Consider the following 21975-nt stretch of genomic DNA (forward strand, 5'->3'; position numbering starts at 1 on the left):
GCAATTTTCAACAAATACATGAAAAGGTGAGTATCCCCCTGCAGGTTCACTCATGGAAATATTGTACCCTGGTTCTTTACAGTGAAACCTTCAAGGGGATACCTTTATGTTTGCCACAGTGATAGCGTACTGATATTGAGATAACCATGCATAGGGGAGGCTACTTGAATTCAGCAAAGTCCTTTTACAAAGGAAAAGGTATTGGATAAAACTTTCAAAGGTGATTTAAAGCACTGTTGACTGTCAATGAGACTTTGGTGCCTAACGGACTTTTGAAAATTTTACAATTAATGCCAAAAAGTGCGGCAGAAGAGTGTTTTTCATAAACCTCATATAGGTGCGCGTACAACTAATACATGTTCATTGCAGTACAGACTAGGTATCCCGTTGTTTCATGAAGTTCTAATTTGAACCATGTAGTGTAGAAACATGTCTGTTACTGCAACAATGCAATTTAAGGAAATACACAACACACTGGAAATGGTATTAAACAGAATCTGTTACACTAGCCACAGCTGGTGCTATAAAAGAACATCTGAAATCTTGCTCAAACCCTGCTGTTCCTTGATCACTGATTATTTTTATAGATTCAATATACAAGGAGTATTAAACATTTTTTCTCCACAATTGAAATTTCATCTTAGCTGCTACACTAGCTTACAACTGGAAGTGTTATCACCAAGAATTTGGCATTTGCCATATGCTAAAACTTCTAGCTAAACAAAAAGCTTTAGCATTTAAATATTAGATTTTTTTTATTTTTATTTTCTTGGTTTTGTGGAATTTTAACTACATAAATATTTAACGCTCACAAATATTCAAAAATACTGCTGCTTAAATTTCTAGTTATGTACCAGAAGAAACATTACAATAAAATATTTTCTCAGTTTAGCTCCGTTTTTGCCAGAAAAACTGCATGTTGAAAATTTGAACACAGATGTACTAGAGAAAGCAAAACTATGGCACTAGAGAAGACCTTGAACTGGTCACTATGGTCTACATCAATCTATATACAGGGTATATACACATGGCTGTGAGAGTCTGTACTCATGAATTTTTGTGTGTGCACAGTATTCATACAGCACAAAGTTGATTTGTCTGAGTTTATTTCTTCTACTGTAAGGAATAGTAGGAAAAACCTCCTGATAGCATTGAAACCATATGGATTTAATTTCACCCGTCCTGTGGCACTATTTTCAATAGCAATGGACTGATTTTTTATCTTAATACATTTGTACATATAACAAACAGTACAAATGTAGCAAACAAGATGCAATGGTCACTGATACAATACGTTTCACTACTGGTATAACCAATACATGAGCAAACATCGGACTGTATCAGAGACATTTTTACAGAACTTGGAAAAATAGGAAGTGTACTGTAGCCTAAAATAAATTACACATAATATACAATATATATATTTATACACAAATATGTATATATACACATATTGATATAGCCTTTAAAATAAGTTTTTAGAGTTGAGCAGTTATTTGAAGTGTAAGGACTATCTGGTAAATAATCTAGAAACTGAATTTGTCCATAATTAAATAATAATTCACTTCTAAAACTTACAAAAATATACTTTACTAAATAAGATTTAAAATTCATAATTTAAGGATGTATCACATAGGATGAAATTCATCCTAATACACATCACTCATGTGAAGGCCCTCTATGCTATTTAAGCCCCACTTAAACCTAACAGTGCCCACCTTGTTCACACTATACAAGACTTACTCATGTGGTGAGCAGTTCTCCTCATTCCCATGGAACTATTCTCACAAGGGTTACTCAGTGTGAGCAAGAATTGTAGAATTGGATCCCTAATGTGGGACTTCAGCAGGCACTCAAACTTCTCCCATACTGATTTTGATTTATTTTTATAGGGAAATGGGTTAAAGCAATATTCCTATATATTTAATAGGGCTATATGTATTAAAGGGCTATACCATGGTGTACTCTTTAAGTTATATGTATGTTTTTGAACACAGATTGTAGAAATAATTGTATAGCAAACTGTAGTGTAAAAACTAAATTATACATAGAACTTATGTCAGACCAGTGGACCAGAACTTTGGTAAAGCTTTTCTTCTTTTCTTCCCTTAGAAAGGAATCTTGGGTATGTCTACATAGCAATAAATCACCCACGACTGGCTGTGTCAGGTGGCTGGGCTTGCAGGGGTCAGGCTGAGGGGCTACAAAATTGCAATGCAGACCTTCCGGCTTGGTCCCAGAGTCTGAGCTCCAACCCCAACATTTACACAGAAATTTTATAGCCCCACAGCCCGAACCCCAAGAGCCCTAACATAGATCAACCATGGGTGTTTTATTACAGTGTAGACATACCCTTAGATGCAACTGCACCACTCTACCAACTGCCGCAACCTGTTCAGGAAAGGAGAATGGAAACTGGTCATAAGGAAACTATGTGTAAGACTTGGCAGCAATGTTCTATAAAACTTCTTCATTAAATGTGTACAATTTTGGAAAAATCTTGCCTCTCAGATAACTTAATAAAGGCTAAATAGCATTCTTGTCCTGTATTTCTCGCATCCCTTTTATTATTTTATGTACCATTTGCTCACTGGGGCTCATGCCTTCCTACCTTGTTTTGTAACAATATACAGCATAACACCGAACGACGAGTGAAAACAAACATAATGGCCCACTGTGGTACATCAGTTTAGATAGCAAAATCATTGTCAAGCAAGTAAAATAAAGCTGCATTTTCAAAGTTGTTTTTTTTTTTTTAAATTCTCAGTAAGAAAAAATAAAAGGGAAGAGGGAAGAAAGGACGGTAGCAGAGTCAATAGCACAGAGACACACAGCAGGGCTTTGGTTGACAAATGCAGATTGTCCAAAGAAGATGGATGCGTATTGAGGAAAATGCCCTTTCATGTGATGCAGCCATATCTTTTGTGTTTGCATGGAGCGAGAAAACAAAACAAGCAAAAGCAAAGACCTTTCTTTAGGTCCCTCATTAGTGTGAGCATACTCAGTATGCTAGAGAATTTATCTGAAGCCTTTTAAATCAAGGCCTCTTTATTACAAAAATAAAAAACAAAAAAAAAGTATGAGAGAAGAAAAGATGCTGAAGTATCATTCTATGTGTCCCTGCAGAGAACAATCACGTCCCGTTTATTATTCATTCTCTTCCCTCATTTCTACGATGTCTGTCATTTCTTCTATCTGTGGCATGTCAGTCATTACTGAGTCTTCGCCTTCTGTAGCTGTCTCATTTTCGTTCCGCTTCTTTTTCTAGGTCGAAAAGAGGTTGTATTCATAAGCACATGACCATCTATATTGTTCATTGTGAATCAGCTCAATCCTACAAATGTCAGGCCTTATCAGAAGGAATGTGGTCTAATGTTTAGAATGCAGCATTCCTGGCTTCCACTCTTGGTATGCTACTGACTTGTCATGTTAATTAAAAAACTTCCTTTAACATCCCCATGGGTCCATTTTGTCCTCTGAAACACAGGTATTATTGTTGCCTCTGTCTTAGAGGGGTGTTGTGAGGCAAGTACTTCAGGATAACTGGAGGGAAAACACTATGTACAGAAAGTGAAAGGTGGTGTTCTAACTTCCAAAATATCACAAGTCAGAGGCACAAGAGGTAAAAACAGTGACATGCACTAGTACTGTAACATTCCTCTCAAAGAGAGAAGGTGTATTTACATAGAGGAAAACTAAGGAACTAGGAAGTTAATTCACTTGGCGGATGCTCACAAAATCAATGGCACAGCTGGGAACAGAACCTAGAATCCCTGTGTCCTAGTTCAGAACACTTAGTTAGTATGGTCTATGAGAAAGTGACAAAAGCAAAGGCCAGTTCCCTTGTAGAGTGTTTATCTGTTGACCCAAGCTCTTTGCTCACTACTGATAGGAGAAGCCATTGTCAGTATGAGGCAGGCCACTTGTGTTCCCAACATTCTGCTGTTGAGCACATGTGGCTTAATGTCTGTCTTTTCAAGACAGTCATATTATTCGTGCAGGATGAGTAAACCTAAGATGCCCTCAGCCCCAATATGTATCAAGTTGAAGCATCTGTTCCTTATTATGTTTCTCAGCAGGCTGCCCAGTCCGTATTGAAAACAGTTGTAAAACTCCCCCCAAAATCCACTGATATTGATTCAGCTGATTCAGGCATACTAACTGAGTAAGAGTGCAAGGGCGGTATATACAGAAAACCAGTTTGTGGCTCTCAAACATTTTACCTATATTGAATCTTTTAGCTGAAAATAAACTGATATGCAAAACTACTGTTGATTGTGCCATTACCACACTGGCTGGGGAAGAGATCATTTCAGATTCACCGGACATGTAACAGTTATACCTGTCAGGCAAATGTGATCATCCAGTTGTTACCACTCCATTATACTACAAAAATAAAGTACTTTGTCTGAAAATTGTGGAGGTCAAAAATACTGTAGATGTGACAATTATACCATACAAATAATAAAAATATTAGTGTAAACAAAAATTAGTTGTGAAACTACAAGCCAAGAATAGCTTGGGATATAAGATTTTTCTTACTATTTTTAGTGAGCAAGAAAAAGAAACTAACAACTACAGAGAAACAAAGTTCTCTATTTACCCACATGTTGAGTACAGCATGGGCTAAGGCAGTGTGAATTTCTCTGCTCTGCTGATGTGCCTCAAGCTTGTTCCTAACTTCTATCAATGAGCTTGTAGTTCAAAAGCTTTTAGGTAGGTTCTGATTTCATAATTTTTGATAAAAGCAAAAGTAGTAAAAATGTGCAGGGCTTTTTGATTTTTTGCCTTTAATGGAAATTTCTAAATTTAAAAAAAAAAACCCACAATAGCAAGGATTCTTTTCTCTACACTCTCCCCCCACAATTCTGTTTACCTAATGAGATGATTGATGCTTCTAACTGGAGTTATGCATCACATACCTTGTGCAGTACCCTGAAAACGTATCTGTAAGGGTTCAATCCCGCAGACACACTTATGCATGTGAGAAACCATACTCACATGGGGATTCCCATTGACCCTGATCCTACAAACACTCCTACCTATGCATAACTTTCTTCATGTGAGTCCTCATTGAAATCAATGGAACTGGCCACGTGAGTTAAGTTAAGCATAAGGGTATATAGGACCGAGGCCATTGAGAGATGCATGAATACTCCACGAGTAAAGTTTCTCACTTGCTGTACTTTGAATGGGCGTGTGTTTGTGTTGGTGGAGGAGAAAACCCATCTCCATCCAGTTAAGTGAATATTTTATTCACTTCCACATGGCCTTTACACAAAAATTGTGTTTTCTACACAACTTGTCACCACACATAAGTAGTTATCTATGTTTGTCATGGTCACTGGATTCTACACAACCAGTTTCCTACCTGTTTCCGACAGACATAGCACGCTGCTATTGCAACCATGGTAGATTCTCCTACAAAACCAGCTAGAAGTGATCCTACTCCTAGGGTGGCTCCATGGACCCTGAGAATGGCAAGAAGAAAAAGGTAGGATTTAAAACAAAAATAAAAATAGAAAATTATACTTTCAGTAAAATATTGAACCAATATATTTTAATTAACAATTTCTACATAAGGCATAATGTTGCAGGTACTTAATATTCTCTGGGGCAAAAATCTAGGCACTGGTAGAGAGAGAATAACGTATATTACAGTAACATTTGCTTCCTAAATAGTTTCATTATTTACTATAATCTTTTATTGCCCGAAAATGAGAGGCGACCCATTGTGAATCAAATTTTGTCCCAAGGCAATCTAAATATAGAATTTAATTGAGAATGAGAGTTTTGTTGTAGACAATAACATGTTTTTTTTTAAAAAGTAATCTACAGAAGAGATACCATTCCCTATATACTTGTTGCATAGATTTTTCAGAAAAGTTATTTCTGTATAATTCAAATACGTTTTCATAGCATCCTGTGGGTATTGGTTTCATCTCTTTTAACATTTGTAGAATTTTCAACAAGGGCCAATAGTTTTATGCCCAGCTAGAGACAGGATGTGGCTGGAACTTTGGAAGTGACCATTTATAGGAGTTTGAAACTATTTTGGTTTTATTTTAGGCTCTGCCTTTGGTGGAAACACAAAGAGTTAAATAAGGGGGGAGATGACCTCCTGAGGTCCCTTCCAACCCTGATATTCTAAGATTAAATGAAATGTGGGGGGGGGAGGGGGGAAAGGAGAGTGGCTCCATTAGAGCTGTGGTGAGTGGAGTAATTTACCCTAAGTAAGGCAGCACAATGAGACTAGTGATGAGGACGATGATGCGCAGCACAGAGCTGGGTGCCAATACAAATGTCTTCTTTAGTGTCATGAGCCAGCCAGTCAAGTGTGCTCTAACTGTCACTGTCAGAAAAAAGGAAGAAAAAACAATCAAAATATGCAGTAGAAAATAAAGGAAGAATGAGCATTTTTTCATGTTAATAATAATACTGACCTCCTTTGTAAAGTGCTTTGAGATCTACTGGTGAAAAGCGCAACTGAGGAGCAAGGTGGTATTATTATAATAAATACTATTTATTTAGTGTTTAGCATAAAAAATACAAACACCATGGCCCTTGTTTACAGTTGCTTTACCTACAGTGAAACTGTCTTAACTGCAAACTAGACTGGAAGGCCAGAATTGTTTTAGTGCTTTTAATTGTGCAAAAAGCAGTCAGAGGTACAGCAAACTTCCTTCAGCGTGAAACTGTCCTGCCAAAAACATTTCACAATAAGACAGTTTGACGCCATTAAAATAAAAAACAAAATAAAAATGTGTGTGTGACAGCAATACAACTAAATCTTAGACTTCTGTTCCATATTGCAGGTGCATTCTCCTCATTAAAAATGCATAATCCCTTTTAAGGTCAGGAAGAAAGGATACCTATATATGGCAAGTGCAGAACAGACCCCCTGAAACAGAACTTCATAGCTGGAGACCATAATCCTTACAGAGCTGTGCTCTTAGATACATACAATGTACACACGTAGGTTATAATATTTACATCAGCATTTTAATATTTGAGGGAAATATTTTGGCTAGTAGTGTAATAAACATCCATATATTATGAAGGAGAGCATTCAGTTTTATTGTTTGTGGGCCCTGTTCAGTATCAAGGTGTGTTGATATTGTGTAGTTATCCAAGATGTTGTACAAACACACAGTTAATTACAATTGGGCAGAAGCACACAGTGCACGACGCACATTCTCAAGCACTTAGAACAGATACATGTCCGCTTTTAGCTTTCCCACTGGGTCCATTTAAGAAATGTATGTATGCTAAATTTGTCTGGCTAATGACAGACCCTTGCTACAACATTGATACCTTCAGCCCTAGTGTCAACTGGTCTGTATTTTTACCTGGAACTGGGAAAAAGGAGAAGATGCGCAAAGGAATGACACACAGTTCTGCAAAGGCAAAATCGACTCCAATTATGTCAACTAAAATCTTCTCTGATGCATTCGGAGTCCAAAACATCAAAAAACAGAGCTGGAAAAGAGAACCACATAAACAACGTTAGGAAGAGTTTGCACAGCAAAGCAAGGAAGGAGAAGGAGAGAGACAGGAGTTCAACTGCTAATCTACAGCCTTAACTGATGATGCAAGTATTTCCTGTATTAAATGGAGGAAGGAGATAGGTGCAGTACAATAATATTTGGCATTTATACAGCATTCAAAGATCTGTAGCATCCAAGGACCTCAGAGCAGGTTATAAACATTAATGAATTAAGCCCCATCCCCGTAAGACTGGCATATATTATTGGTACAGATGGGTAAACTGAGATAGAGGAAGGTTAAGTAATCTGCTCAAGATCACATGATGAATTGATAACCTAGAACTTTGCCAGTTCTGACTCCTAGCTACCTCCTTTAACTACCGGCCTAAATTACTGCCTCTTTACATATAAACCAATGAAAGAAATAGAGAAAAACAACATATAGTACACCAGGCAAATACTAAGATCCAGCAGGTTATGAATCAGTCAAATTACTAATTGATACGCAGGAAAATTTAATACAATGTAACTTTACAATGTTTGGATTCTAGAATTCCTGGCTTCTTTACATGTAAAGGGCTAGCCAGATGCTAACCTAAGCAGAAATCGGGGAGAAAAGGTTGTGAGAGGTCTTCCAAGGAACCTTTCCCCTTACCACGAGTAAGAACAATCCCTGCAGTTGGTGAAGTGCTGAACGTTCACAGCTCCCACTGACTTCAAACGAAGTTGCGGGTGCTTACTGGCTCTGAACACTGAAATGCTTTTACCACAAAGCGTAGAGCAGAGTAACAAAAAGAAAATAGATTCAGAACGTGAAAACTTTCTGACCTTCCCTGAAATAAATCAACGACAGCCCTGGAAAAGAAAACACTGTCAGAAGTTCTTCCTGAAGACAGACACTGAGGAATTAATGTTCTTTTGTTTAGAGGACTGTGTTCATATAACCCTCCCGAAGGACATGGATACGAATGTCAAGTGTCTCTTAAGTGTCTACATGCAGTAAATTCCTAGCTACCTCCTCCTTTAACTACAGGGGCTGGGGGTGGGTGGGGCTTAATTCATTAATGTTTATAACCTGCAGTGAGATCCCTGGATGCTAAAGATCTTTGAAAGCTGTAGAAATGCCAAATATTATTGTACTGCACCTATCTCCTTCCTCCATTCCAAATGCAACAGTAAAGAGTATAAAAATAGTGCATGTCTTCTGAGTTTGCCCACAAACACACACAGATGTACGTGCACTCACAACAGTCACATAGGAGGAGCGGAACAGTTGTATACACAGAGACACCGCCATCAGTATAATGGTAATAACCCCTAGGAGAGCTCAAGAGCCAAGAACCCCCAGAATATGGCATTCCTATAGTGTCTGTCTGCAGCTTGTTACATTAGGATGATCAAGCATGATTTAAAAACTTGAGTCTACAGTAGATAGAGCGCCAATATTCAGACACACATAAACAAGCAGATTTGAATACTTAGGCCTGGTCTACACTGGGGGGGGTGTCGAACTAAGGTACGCAAGTTCAGCTACGCGAATAGCGTAGCTGAACTCGAACTACCTTAGTTCGAACTACTCACCCGTCCAGATGCCGCGGGATTGAAGTCCATGGCTCCCCCGTTGACTCCGCCACCGCCGTTCGCGGTGGTGGAGTTCCGGAGTCGACGGGAGCGCGTTCGGAGTTCAAGCTATCGCGTCTAGATTAGACGCGATAGTTTGAACTCCGAGAAGTCGAACTCTATGCGTTGACCCGGCCGGTAAGTATAGACCTACCCTTAGTTTTGAAACTGCCTCCAAGAAAGATTTAACTTTACTGGCGATACCCAGTGGCGGATTAATGATTTTGCCGCCCCTTGGCCCTGAAATAATTGTCGCCCCGCCTGCCCCTGGCCCCACCCTGACTCCACCCTTTCCCTGCCCCCATTCCAACCCCTTCCCCAAAGTCCCACCCCAACTCCACCCTCTCCCTGCCCCTATTGGATCCCTTCCCCAAATCCCTGCCCCGGCCCCACCTCTTCCTCCAGCATGCCGCATTCCCCCTCCTCTTCTTTCCCTCCCTTCCCCACGAAAAAGACGGTTACTCACCTGTAGTAACTGTTGTTCTTCGAGATGTGTTGCTCCTACCCATTCCAGTTAGGTGTGCGCGCCGCGTGTGCACGGCATCTCGGAACTTTTTTTACCCTAGCAACACCGGCGGGCCGGCTGGCGCCCCCTGGAGTGGCTCCGCTATGGCGCTAAATATATACCCCAGCCGGCCCGTCCGCTCCTCAGTTCCTTCTTGCCGGCTACTCCGACAGTGGGGAAGGAGGGCGGGTCTGGAATGGATAGGAGCAACACATCTCGAAGAACAACAGTTACTACAGGTGAGTAACCGTCTTTTCTTCTTCGAGTGATTGCTCCTATGCATTCCAGTTAGGTGATTCCCAAGCCTTACCTAGGCGGTGGGGTCGGAGTGAGACGTGGCGGAGTGTAATACCGCGGAGCCGAAGGCTGCGTCGTCTCGAGACTGCTGCACCAACGCGTAATGGGAGGCGAAGGTGTGGACTGAAGACCAGGTGGCCGCTCGACAGATGTCCTGGATCGGAACGTTGGCCAGGAAGGCAACCTATGAGGCGTACGCCCTCGTCGAGTGTGCAGTCACGCGGCCTGGTGGTACGCGAGCCAGCTCATAGCAGGTCCTGATACACGCAGTGACCCAGGAGGAAATCCGTTGAGAGGATATCGGCTCCCCCTTCATGCGGTCGGCAACCACTACAAACAGCTGGGGCGAACGCGGGAAGGGCTTCGTCTGCTCGATGTAGAAAGCGAGCGCTCTGCAGACGTCGAGGGTATGCAGCTGCTGCTCCCGAGGCGAGGCATGCGGCTTCGGGTAGAACACCGGGAGGAAGATCTCCTGGTTGAGATGGAAAGCTGACACTACCTTCGGGAGGAAGGCCGGATGAGGGCGAAGCTGCACCTTGTCCCCATGGAAGACCGTGTATGGCGGGTTGACCGTAAGAGCGCGAAGCTCAGAGACTCGTCTCGCTGATGTAATGGCGACGAGGAAGGCCGTCTTCCAAGAGAGGTATAGCAGGGAGCACGTGGCTAAGGGCTCAAACGGAGGGCCCATCAACTTGGCCAAGACGAGATTCAAGTCCCAGGTCGGGGCCGGGCGCCGCACCGGCGGGTACAAGCGGTCTAGGCCTTTGAGAAAGCGGGAAACCATCGGGTTCGAGAAGATGGACCGCCCTTCCACGGAGGGAAGGAAGGCAGATACCGCTGCCAGGTGGACTCTCAAGGAGGAGACCGCCAGATCTTGCTCCTTAAGGTGCCAGAGGTAGTCCAGAATGGTAGGGACCGTGACCAGAAATGGATTAAGACCTCGATGATCACACCAGAGTGCAAATCTCTTCCACTTCGCTAGGTAAGTGGAGCGAGTGGAAGGCTTCCGGCTCTCGAGCAGGACTTGTTGAACTGCTGCAGAACAGCCCCTCTCCGCGTGGGTCAGCCACTCAGGTACCAAGCTGTCAGATGGAGGGACTGCAGGTTGGGATGGCGGAGTCTGCCGAAGTCCTGGGTGATGAGGTCCGGCCACAACGGGAGGGGGATGGGTTCCCGAACGGAGAGCTCGAGCAGCAGGGTGTACCAGTGCTGCCTCGGCCAGGCCGGCGCGATCAGAATGACGTGAGCTCTGTCCCTCCGAAGCTTCAGGAGCACTCGGTGCACGAGCGGGAACGGAGGGAAGGCGTAGAGGAGGTGATCCGTCCAGGGGTACAGGAAGGCGTCCGACAGGGAGCCCGGCGAGCGACCCTGGAACGAATAGGTCGACTTGGGGAAACCCCCACCTCCGGAAGACTGTGTGGGCGACATCTGGACGGAGGGACCACTCGTGGGAGAGGAACGACCTGCTGAGATGGTCGGCCAGCGTGTTCTGCACTCCCGGAAGAAAGGATGCTTCCAGGTGAATTGAGTGGGTGACGCAGAAGTCCCACAGGAGCATCGCTTCCTTGCACAGGGGGGAAGAGCGGGCTCCGCCCTGCTTGTTCACGTAGAACATCGCGGTGGTGTTGTCCGTGAACACTGTCGCGCAACGACCTTGCAGGTGGGTGCAGAAGGTGCGACAGGCCAGGCGGATGGCGCGCAGCTCGCGAACATTGATGTGGAGGGCGAGCTCCTGCGCCGACCACTGGCCCTGCGTGTGGAGGTCGCCCAGGTGAGCCCCCCAACCGAGTGCTGAGGCGTCCGTGGTCAGAATGACGGACGGGCGAGGAGGGTGGAATGGAACTCCGGCACACACGACCTCTGGGTTGAGCCACCAGTTGAGGGACTCGAGGGTCGTCCTGGTGACCGTGACCACCATGTCGATGGGGTCTCGAAGTGGCCGATACACCGACACGAGCCAGGACTGGAACGGATGAAGGTGAAGCCGCGCATACTCGGTGACATACGTACACGAGGCCATGTGGCCCAGGAGACGGAGGCAAGAGCGCACCGTCATGGTAGGGAAGGCGGCGAGGTCCCGGATGATGGAGACCATCGTCTGATGCCGAGCGCGAGGGAGACAGGCTCTGGCCACTGTGGAGTCGAGAACCGCTCCGATGAACTCCAGCCGCTGTGTCGGAATCAAAGTGGACTTCTCGGTGTTGATGAGAAGACCGAGCCGATGGAACAGAGATATGATTTCTGACATCTGATCCATCACCAGCTGCCGGGACTGGCCTCGAACCAGCCAGTCGTCGAGATACGGGTACACGTGCATCTGACGATGTCGGAGGGCTGCGGCAACGACCGCCATGCATTTGGTAAACACCCGCGGGGCGGTGGACAGCCCGAACGGCAACACTGCGAACTGGTAGTGAGTGCCGTTGACCACAAACCGGAGGTAACGACAATGGGGAGGATAGATTGCGACATGGAAGTACGCGTCCTTCATGTCGAGGGCGGCAAACCAGTCTCCCGGATCCAGAGAGGGAATGATGGTCCCCAGGGTGACCATACGAAACTTGGGCTTGAGCAGGTACTTGTTCAGCTCGCGAAGGTCCAGGATAGGACACAGCCTGCCTTTCGCCTTGGGGATGAGAAAATAACGGGAGTAGAATCCCCTGCCCCATCTGTCCGGAGGCACTACTTCTATGGCACCCACGCTCAACAGAGTCTGGACCTCCTGTAAGAGGACTTGCTCGTGAGAGGGGTCCCTGAAGAGGGACAGGGAGGGTGGGTGGGAAGGCGGGGGCGAAACAAATTGCAGGCGGTATCCCGACTGGACTGTGTGGAGCACCCAGTTGTCCGATGTTAATTGGGACCACGCCGAAAAGAAATGGGAAAGGCGGTTGTAAAACAGGGGGGAAGGATCCGGTAGGGAGAGTGATGGGCCGTCCTCGAGCATCCCATCAAAAGGCCTGCTTGGCCCCCTGAGGGGCCTTCGAAGCAGCCTGGCCCTGGTTGCGGCGGTTGCCGGATGGACGACGGCGATTTTGGGCCGGACGTCGGCTGTTGTACGGGCGATACTGGGACTGGTAGGCCGGTCGAGAGGGCTGCGGACGGAACGGCCTACGCTGCGTCGCTGGCGTATGCATGCCCAATGTGCGTATCGCGATACGGCCGTCCTTTAACGTTTGGATCCTAGAATCCGTTTTTTCGGAGAACAGCCCTTTCGTATCAAAGGGAAGGTCCTGCAACGTATATTGGACCTCCGGCGGCAGGGTGGAAGACTGCAGCCAGGCAATACGCCGCATCGTGACCCCTGAGGCTAGGGTCCGCACACCCGAGTCCGCAGCGTCGAGGGCGGCTGAGATGGAGGATCTAGACGCCCTCCTTCCCTCCTCCAACATGGCCGTGAACTCCGGACGGGAGGCCGACGGTAGGAGTTCGTTAAATTTCGCCAGGGACATCAGAATGTCGAAGGCGTACCTGGCGAGGAGGACCATCTGGTTCACAATCCTCATTTGCAGGCCTCCTGCCGAATAGACCTTTCGGCCTAGGAGGTCCATACGCCTCGCGTTCTTTGACTTGGGCGCCGAAGCCGGTTGACCGTGCCGCTCCCTGTCATTAACCGACTGGACTACCAGGGAGTCCGGGGTCGGATGTATGTACAAGTATTCATAGCCCGTGGGAGGGACAGAGTACTTCCGCTCAACCCCGCAGGCTGTAGGGGGCACGGACGCTGGCGTCTGCCAGATCGTGGTGGCATTTTTCTGCACCGTCCGTACAAACGGAAGTGCCACCCGCACCGGCATGTCAGCCTCGACCACGTTGGTGATCGGGTCCTCATCCTCGCGCACCTCCTCTATGGGCAAGGCCATCGCAGTCGCCACACGACGAAGGAGGTCTTGGTGAGCCCGCACGTCAATGGGGGGAGGCTCCTTAGTCGCTGCACCAGCCACCGCCTCATCAGGCGAGGACGAGGAGGACAATCCCTGGACGACTGTTTCCGAAGGAGGTTCCGCCACCTGCCCGTCGGAGGGTGCGGGCTGCGCGTGGCCCTGGGACTCCGATGGAACCGCGTCCGCCGCCGGTGGCGAAGGGGCCGGTCTGGATACCGTCGCCTCCGGGACTCTGCGCTCCGACGCGGGGGGCCGTGGTGGAAAAGGCACCCCCTGGGCCTCGTACTGAGCCCATGGAACCCAGAAGCCCCACGGTTGTGTCCCTTGAGGATGGTCTCGTGGGGTGGGCGGCAGGAGTCCGTAAGCGTCCGCGCCGGAAGCGACCGATGCGGGTCGAGAAGGCCATGGTGGTGCCGAAGCGTTTGCCGAGTGCGCTGCTGAATGGGGCAATCCGTCCCCGGATGGCAGAGAAGCGCGAAGCTGCTCCGGTCGGTACCGGGAAGGCGACCGGGAGTGACGTCCGCCACGGTGCCGGGAGCTCGACCGGTGCCGGGAGCTCGACCGGGATTGAGATCGACGGTGCCACGAACGTCCGCGTGAGTCGCGGTGCCGGGAGCGGTGCCGGGATGGCGATCTGCGATGGTGCGGACGCGACGGCGACCTGGATCTCGTGCGGCGTCGGGAGTACGACCGGTACCGGGATGACGAGCGGTACCGGGACTGCGACCGACGAGTCGATGGGGACCTGTACCGCACAGGCGAGCGGCGCCGAGATCGCGAGCGCCTGGATGGAGACCTGCCACGGGACCGGGAACAGGACCAGGACCGAGAGCGTCGTCCATGCTGCCCGTCCAGGGACAGTGGCCGGGTCATCCTAGCCGGCTTCCCCGCCGAAACCACGGCCCGCACCGGCGGTGCCGGGGGCCGGAGGCCTGGTGCCTCTATGAGGTGGATCAGGTCCCTTGCAGAGGCGAATGTTTCCGGCGTTGATGGTAGCCGGGGCTCAACCGCGGACGGTACCGGGGAGCGTGGCGGCGCCGGACTCGACGGGCCTTGCGGCGCCGGAGTCAAGGGTCCGGGGCACGGCTTGTGCACGGGCACCACTGGGGGCGCCGGCTGAGCAACCGCTCTTGCAGAGTCCTCCGAGTGGACTTGAGCTAGCGCCTTCGCCAGTCTCTGCTTCTTCTGCGGCGAAAGAGAGCGGTGCCGCGACTTTCCAGCCGCCTTCTGCACCGGTGGAGCCGCAGAGGTGGAGCGGCTCGGTGCCGCCGGTGCGCTCTGCACCGAGGCAGTTCGCGGTGCCGGCGCGGACGGTGCCGGTGGTTGAAGCGACGCTTCCATGAGGATCTGCTTAAGGCGGATATCCCTCTCCTTTCGGGTCCGCAGTTTAAAGGTCGAGCAGATCGAGCACTTGTCCGTTCTGTGCCCTTCGCCCAGGCAACGGAGACAGGCGTCGTGCGGGTCCCCGATGGGCATAGGCTTCTGGCACGCCGCGCAGGGCTTAAAGCCCGGTGCCTTGGGCATGAGCCCGCACCGGGTGAGGTAAAAGGGGAAGACCCCCCCCCTTTCACCTTATCTATATACACTATACTATACTAACTACTAAAACTGTAAAACTAACTACAAAAACTAACTATATACAAGAGAGATGTGAACGCTAGGGATCGTGGAGAACGAAGAGCACTCCACAGTTCCAACTGGCCGTCACGGGCGGTAAGAAGGAACTGAGGAGCGGACGGGCCGGCTGGGGTATATATTTAGCGCCATAGCGGCGCCACTCCAGGGGGCGCCAGCCGGCCCGCCGGTGTTGCTAGGGTAAAAAAGTTCCGAGATGCCGTGCACACCTAACTGGAATGCATAGGAGCAATCACTCAAAGAAGAACAGCTGTTTCGTGGCGCAAGCCTGGGAGGGAGGGGAGAGAAACAGGATGTGGTGGCACGCTCGCAGAGGCAGCGAGCTGGAGCAGGGGAGCTTCTCCGTGGGTACTCAAATTTGCCACCCCTTAAAATTTGTTGGCCTAGGCAATAATACACCGCTGCCGATACCTAAAATGTATAGAAATGCGTCTGCTTTTATCCTGTACAAAGCGTCAATGCACGTTGGAAAGCCATAGTAGCCTGGCAGCCATAATGCCTCGTGCTGTGAACTTGTCAGATATTATCATTTAAGAACTTTTCCGTTCAGATCCAGACTAACCATAAAGCGTCAAAGAAAATGCACCGTGCTGTCAGAAGTGGTATGGTGGCTCAGCACATAATTCTCTTCCCTCTCAGCAAGTATTGAACCATTGCCCCATCACAGTGGTGGGAACTCTGTGCAGTTAGATGTTCCATCTTTGGGATGGACAAAACAAAAGTCTTTACTGGCAACACTTTAAAGACCTCAGGGCACTTTCTCCATAAGTAGGGACAGCAGCCCTGATGCTTATCTCTGGCATGTTCTTCGCACCTTGTAATTTAATTTGTTTTTGTTGTTAAAAATAAAGTTAGTTATTTTTCATCTTCCACAGGAAAACTGATGCTGAGAAAGCGTGATCATAAATAAAACAAACCATAGCCAGAAGCCTTAAAACATAAGTCTGTCAGATTGCAAGACAACAGAACTGAATTTACTTTTCAGTAAATCATGAGTGGTGATGTGAGCTGATGATGCCCTCGGTATCTAATTGACTCTTTTTTAATCTATGGTGAGATTTCATGGCTCTTAGCCGTTCTCCAGTCATATGACTCACATGTTCTTACATATATTTGCAGTGAAACTCTGGCTCCATTGAAGTCAACAGCCAAACTCCCATTGACTTTTATGGGGCCAGTATTTCACCCTTGTTCTCTAGTTGCGTACCAGTGACTGTCTTTTCTAATTAACATGCAAGCAAACACACTTCAGCTGACAACACCAAGTAAACAGAGCACTGCAGAGACACAAAATTTACTTCCACAGATGTGGATATCCGCATCTGCGGATATAAACTTTGTATCTGTGCAGGGCTCTACAAATAAGTCACTTTACCCTGTGCTACATGGAGAGGCACCTTCCTGACAGCTTAGAGGCATGGACAAAACCACTTACTTCAGGCTGCTGATTTAGCTTTTTTCTTCTCGTGGACAGGAATTAAGGATGGGATTAATTTAAGCAGCCTAAACCTCAGACTCAAGTGCCTAAGTTTGGGATTTAGGCAGCTAAATTCAAGTTTTAGGCTCTACTGTGATTCACAAAACTCCTGCCAAACACTGTAGGCACCTAAACGCAGTGTACATTTTCAGGGTAAAACTTCCCTAGGTGCCCTAGTTTCTGCCTCTGAGCATATGCATTTCTGCCTCCCTCTGACAGTCCAGAGGCTTATCTCCCACCTAAGTCCCAGAATGATCCACTAACCAGAGGAAGGTAGGCAGGCAAACACTTATCTTACCTGTGGGACCTGATCCAGTAGGCATGCTTAGCGGCTGCCTACTGGATTGGGTCCCATTCACATTCTTGGAGAGTAGGGTAGTAGCCTTGTAACTTTTAGCCCAGTGGTTAGAGCATTCACCCGGGATGAAGGTTCAATTACCCCCCTCGGCCTGAGGGAAAGAAAGGATTTGAACGGGGGCTGCCACTCTCTCAGTAGAGTGCTCTAACCACTGACCTATGGGATATTCTGATGTGCAGCTGCCTCAGTCTCTCCTGAGGAAGCACTTGCACTGTGGCTAAGAGTCACTGGGTCAGAAAGAGTGAACGAGTCTGTAGCCCGGTGGTTAGGACACCCACCTGGGAGGTGGGAAACCCTGGGTCTGGTCCCCCTGCTCCACGGGCTCTCTAATTATTTATCCACAGTGGAACAGCTTCAACGGGAGAGACCAAGATAGAGGATCCCTGTTCAAATCTCCTTTTCCCCTCAGGCCAATGGAGAAATTGAACCTGCATGTCTCACATCCCAGGTGAATGCTCTAACCACTGAGCTAAGAGTTATAAGATAGGCACCATCACTGCTCTTCAGGATGTTTTGTGTGGAGTGAGGCAGGTGTCTCATTCTCACAAGAAACAACTTAGGTACCTAAGTTACTTGACTCCAGGAGAGGAGTTCCCAGCTCTGCCTTCCTGCAGCCTGGACTTAGGCACTAAACTCTGTGAATGGGTGGGGTAGGACAAACCCCCCTCATCAGCATCTCTCTCTGGCTAACTTAAGCAGCTCCTCATCTAGCATTCTGGCTTCTGTGGATTGCATTCTAATGCACCTCTCTCCCCATTCAGTGTAGAGGGAGCTTAAGTGCCTAATACAGGCTTTGAGGATCACGGTGTTTCTGTGATTTTCTAGGTGCCTAAAAGTTAGGCATTGCGATGCTCAGTGTTTGTGGGCCTAATTTTCTTTTAAATAAAATATTTTGCTGCAGTGATTTGAGACTATTTTACAGCCTATCTTGAATTATCTGTTGAAAAACAAGTGCAAAGAGTAAGATGGAAGAAAGAGAAATGAGCCAAAGGTTGCTATTGTGAATTTTGGACATTTTCTCCTTTAGCTGGCATCTTTCTTGCTGGCAAACAGAATTCAGCATACGGAAGCCAATCAGAGCAGAAGGGATCTAATAACCGATGAGAATGGAGAGGTTTGCATGCGCACAGTACAGATACTAATAGCCGCATAGTGACTGTGTGAATTCCTGCACTGTGGCAGTCATTATTAGCGAAAGTGCTGTGATTGCCATACTGTACAGGTTTTGAGAAACAGCATAAAGTTGCTATGCAGGAGAGTTTTCTGATTGACTTACCTATAAAGCCTAATGTAGAAAATAACTTCGGGCAAACACAGGCACAATCAAACCTTTCATTTTATTGCCCGTGCTCAGACACCCATGCTGAGGTGAAATAGCCATAAAGTGAATTATTCTTTATCTCTGAAAAGTCAAAGTTTGAACTGTGACGTTTTAATTGCACTAACTTCAATGCACTTTTTTTCTTAGACACAGATAGCTGGTCACCTTGAAGATGACCTTGCTATTAGAAAACCAGGGACTACAGTGAACATACACAGATAATGAAGTCAAAATTCTAACTTTTTCCTCAAATGTTCCTTTTGAAATTATAGTAATTTTATTATATGTAATAAATACAAAAGTATTTCAATCTTTTATCACTTAATAAGTTCAATCTATTTTTTCCAGTAAAAGTTCTCTTTTAATCAGAAACACACTACTCATAGCAAGCAATTTATCTACGTTCATGGTTAAAGAGAACATATTTTAAAACCACCTAAATTTTGAGGATGACAAAAGCTGTAATTTTAATAGCAGTGTAACCTCTAGCTAAAACGGCAGTATTCTGTGAAAAATTAAGCAAATTCTGTTTACCCTGACATCTTCAAAGATTTATAACACCATAAATCCCCAAAGACATAAAGAGCAATTTCCACTTTCTAAATGAAACAAGGATTTTTCTGTCAGACATTTTTCAATCGTTTGGGAAATCTGTCATCCTTGTATTCAAAAGCGACACCCTGACTGTAATTTCAATGGCGTGTCTTGGTTCAAGAGCTCAGGAACACATCTAAGACACCAAAGGAAAACTACTTCCACAGATTTAGCAAATTATAATGAAAGAACTTTATCATTCTTGTATTGCAAATCAGTGTCAGCTACTGTACTGCATAGCATAATGCTGTTCCTCCAAGATTGGTACCTCCTTCCCTATGCTATACTGAACAGCAGCACTGGCATATTACCAGGACAAAGTATATGCTACTATACATCAAAGAACAGCTCATTCTTTCTCTGAAAGTGTCTCAAATTGTATCCTAATATGGCTAAGAGGAGAAGATCTTTTCTTTTTTCTTTAGTTCCAGAATTACTGTAGATTAATTCAAAACTACTACGCTCAGGGTCCAGTTTTGCTCCCATTGAAGTTAATGAAAGTTTTGCTATCGACTATAATGGGGATCAGGACTATCAGTCCTATGCTGCATACACTTAGGCGCATGCTTAAGTAACTACCCTGAGAAGTTCAATTGAAATCAATTCATGGTGGAAAAGTTAAACTGATTATTCACAGTAGTATATTTAAGCATGGGCTTAAGTGTTTGCAGGATGAAGGTTGAAGGCAGTAAAGATCTAAAGAACTCAAACTTCTCTAATAATGTCCTACCATGCAGGCTGGCTTCCTGGATTTTTAGCTTTGCAAAAACAAGGGTAATGTTTATTATATTTGCTATATGCCCACAGCGCGCCAAGTGTCATGCAGAACACAGAGGAAAATAGTCCCTTCTCTGTGGAGCTTACATTCTAAATAGACAGACATAACAACTGGAGACTTGCATCACTGTAGGCCATTGGGGAAAGAGTTTGTGTGTAATGTGTCTATTACAACAACGGTGGCATGTGTCTTTATCTAACCATGTCTTTATTAGGCAGAGATCCTAATAAATGTGTCTGATAACTGCCATTCAGTGTAATATGTGTATGCAGTAGAGGATGCTGTGAATCACTAAGCACAGGGTGAAACTTGCTGAGGCTGAGAGCTTAGTGTTATTGGAGTAAGGCCTTTGTTTGTGGCATTCAAGCACCAGCCTGAATTTTGTTACCTTATCTGGTAGGTAGTGTGGCAAGGTATCTCCTCCATCTCACCAGACTTAGAACTTCACCCTCTGGCAGTGGTGGGGCCTGGGGTAAATCAGCCCCACTCTGGCCAGTATTTGTGCTCCACCTCTGTTTATTTACCAATATTGCCAAGGGAGGCCTATGTGCAGCTCAAGGAGTGCTCCTCCTCCAAACAAAGAGAAACAAATTTAGAAACACAAAACACAGGGGAATACCTTTCCTTGCCCCCTTGCTGCAGGGTGTTGTCCTGTTGCTGGCTTCTCTGTCTTGCCTGAGCTTCAATAGGTAGATGTGGTAGATCTGCTTCTGGTGTTTGGGCTGTTGAATTTTATAGTCAACATACCCAACGGCTTCTACTACTTCATATGGCCAGGTGCTTGCTTTCAGCTGTGGACACTAGCACCATTAGCAGATCTCTTGTCTGAGATTTCTGACCCTTCGCTCAGCGATTATAATAGATCTGTTGGGTCTTGTGTTATTTCCAGGTGTTCACACTATGGGGGTGACTTGGGCTATTTGGTTCCGCATCTACATCACATGCTCAGTGATGTTCCTCCCTAGTTAGGCTGTTCTTCCCAGTCTTCCTTAGCGATGTCCAGTATACCACGGGGGTAGTGACCATACAGCAGATCAAAGGGGGAAAACCCAGTAGAAGTGTCCTTATAGCAAACATCTGGAGAACCTCGCTTATAGCAAACATCAGGTAAGGTAGTACAGTATTCCAATTTTTTCCATTCCGGCTCACCAATTTCCATATCATGTTCTTCAGTGTCCTATTAAAGTGTTTGATGAGGCCGTGAGTCTGTGGATGCGTCTGACAAAAGTGGGTATTCACCCACAAAAGCTTATGCTCCAATACGCCTGTTAATCTATAAGGTGCCACAGGACACTCTGTCGCTTTTTACAGATTCAGACTAACGTGGCTACCCCTCTGGTACTCGTCTGTGGATGGTAGACTGAGGTTCATAGGGCACTTATGTGGAGCATTGCACACGTCTTTCATCAATTTTGACATAAAGGGGGTTTCTTGTTCTGTCAAGATCTCTTTGAGTATTCCAACCTTAGATAAAAATTTGAATCAACTCCTTCACGATCTTGGACACTGTTTCGTAGGGGTATGGCTTCTGAGTATTGGGTGGCGTAGTCCAGAACAACAAGCACACACTGATGGCCCCGGGCCATCTTCTCCAGTGGGCCTATCAGGTCTACGGCTATCTTCTTGAACACGACTTCAGTAATTGGTTGGGGGCCCTCAAGTGCAGTTGAGACACATATAATGGGCATTCTGGGCAACAGGCACAATATAGTCAGTTCTCCATATAAACTCCTGGCCAAAAGAACCTCTGTAGAATTTGATCGAGGGTCTTATCTACCCCTAGATGTCCTCCGAACAAATGACGATGGGCTAGGTCCAATGCTGCCCTCTGGTGTCTTCGAGGTACCAGGAAATGCTCCACTTCTTGGTCTTTTATTTGGACTACTCTATAGAATAGGTTCCTTTTTATCATGGTTTTTCCCCTCTATCAGGACCCCATTCACCTCAGCTATCTCTTTCTAATATTGTGATACAGTGGATTATTGGCTTGATTCTGCCCAAAATTCTTAAATGAGAGCCCAA

At 46.4% G+C, this 21975-nt stretch overlaps 1 protein-coding gene across 3 annotated transcripts in view; it reads right to left on the minus strand.

Moving 5' to 3' along the window:
- Positions 1-2675: 2675 nt before the first annotated feature.
- The window catches only part of ANKH (ANKH inorganic pyrophosphate transport regulator), a 151864-nt gene continuing 132564 nt past the window's right edge, over positions 2676-21975 (minus strand). For all 3 annotated transcript variants that reach the window (XM_039524071.1, XM_039524073.1, XM_039524072.1), the window contains exons 10-13: positions 7350-7479; positions 6229-6352; positions 5372-5471; positions 2676-3264 (exon numbers count right to left, since the gene is read on the minus strand). In XM_039524071.1, coding sequence (XP_039380005.1) covers positions 3148-3264; positions 5372-5471; positions 6229-6352; positions 7350-7479 — 471 coding nt within the window. In that variant the 3' untranslated portion in view covers positions 2676-3147. The remainder of the gene's footprint in view (positions 3265-5371; positions 5472-6228; positions 6353-7349; positions 7480-21975) is intronic.

This window comes from Mauremys reevesii, linkage group 2, assembly GCF_016161935.1.
Source record: "Mauremys reevesii isolate NIE-2019 linkage group 2, ASM1616193v1, whole genome shotgun sequence".
Lineage (NCBI taxonomy): Eukaryota > Metazoa > Chordata > Testudines > Geoemydidae > Mauremys > Mauremys reevesii.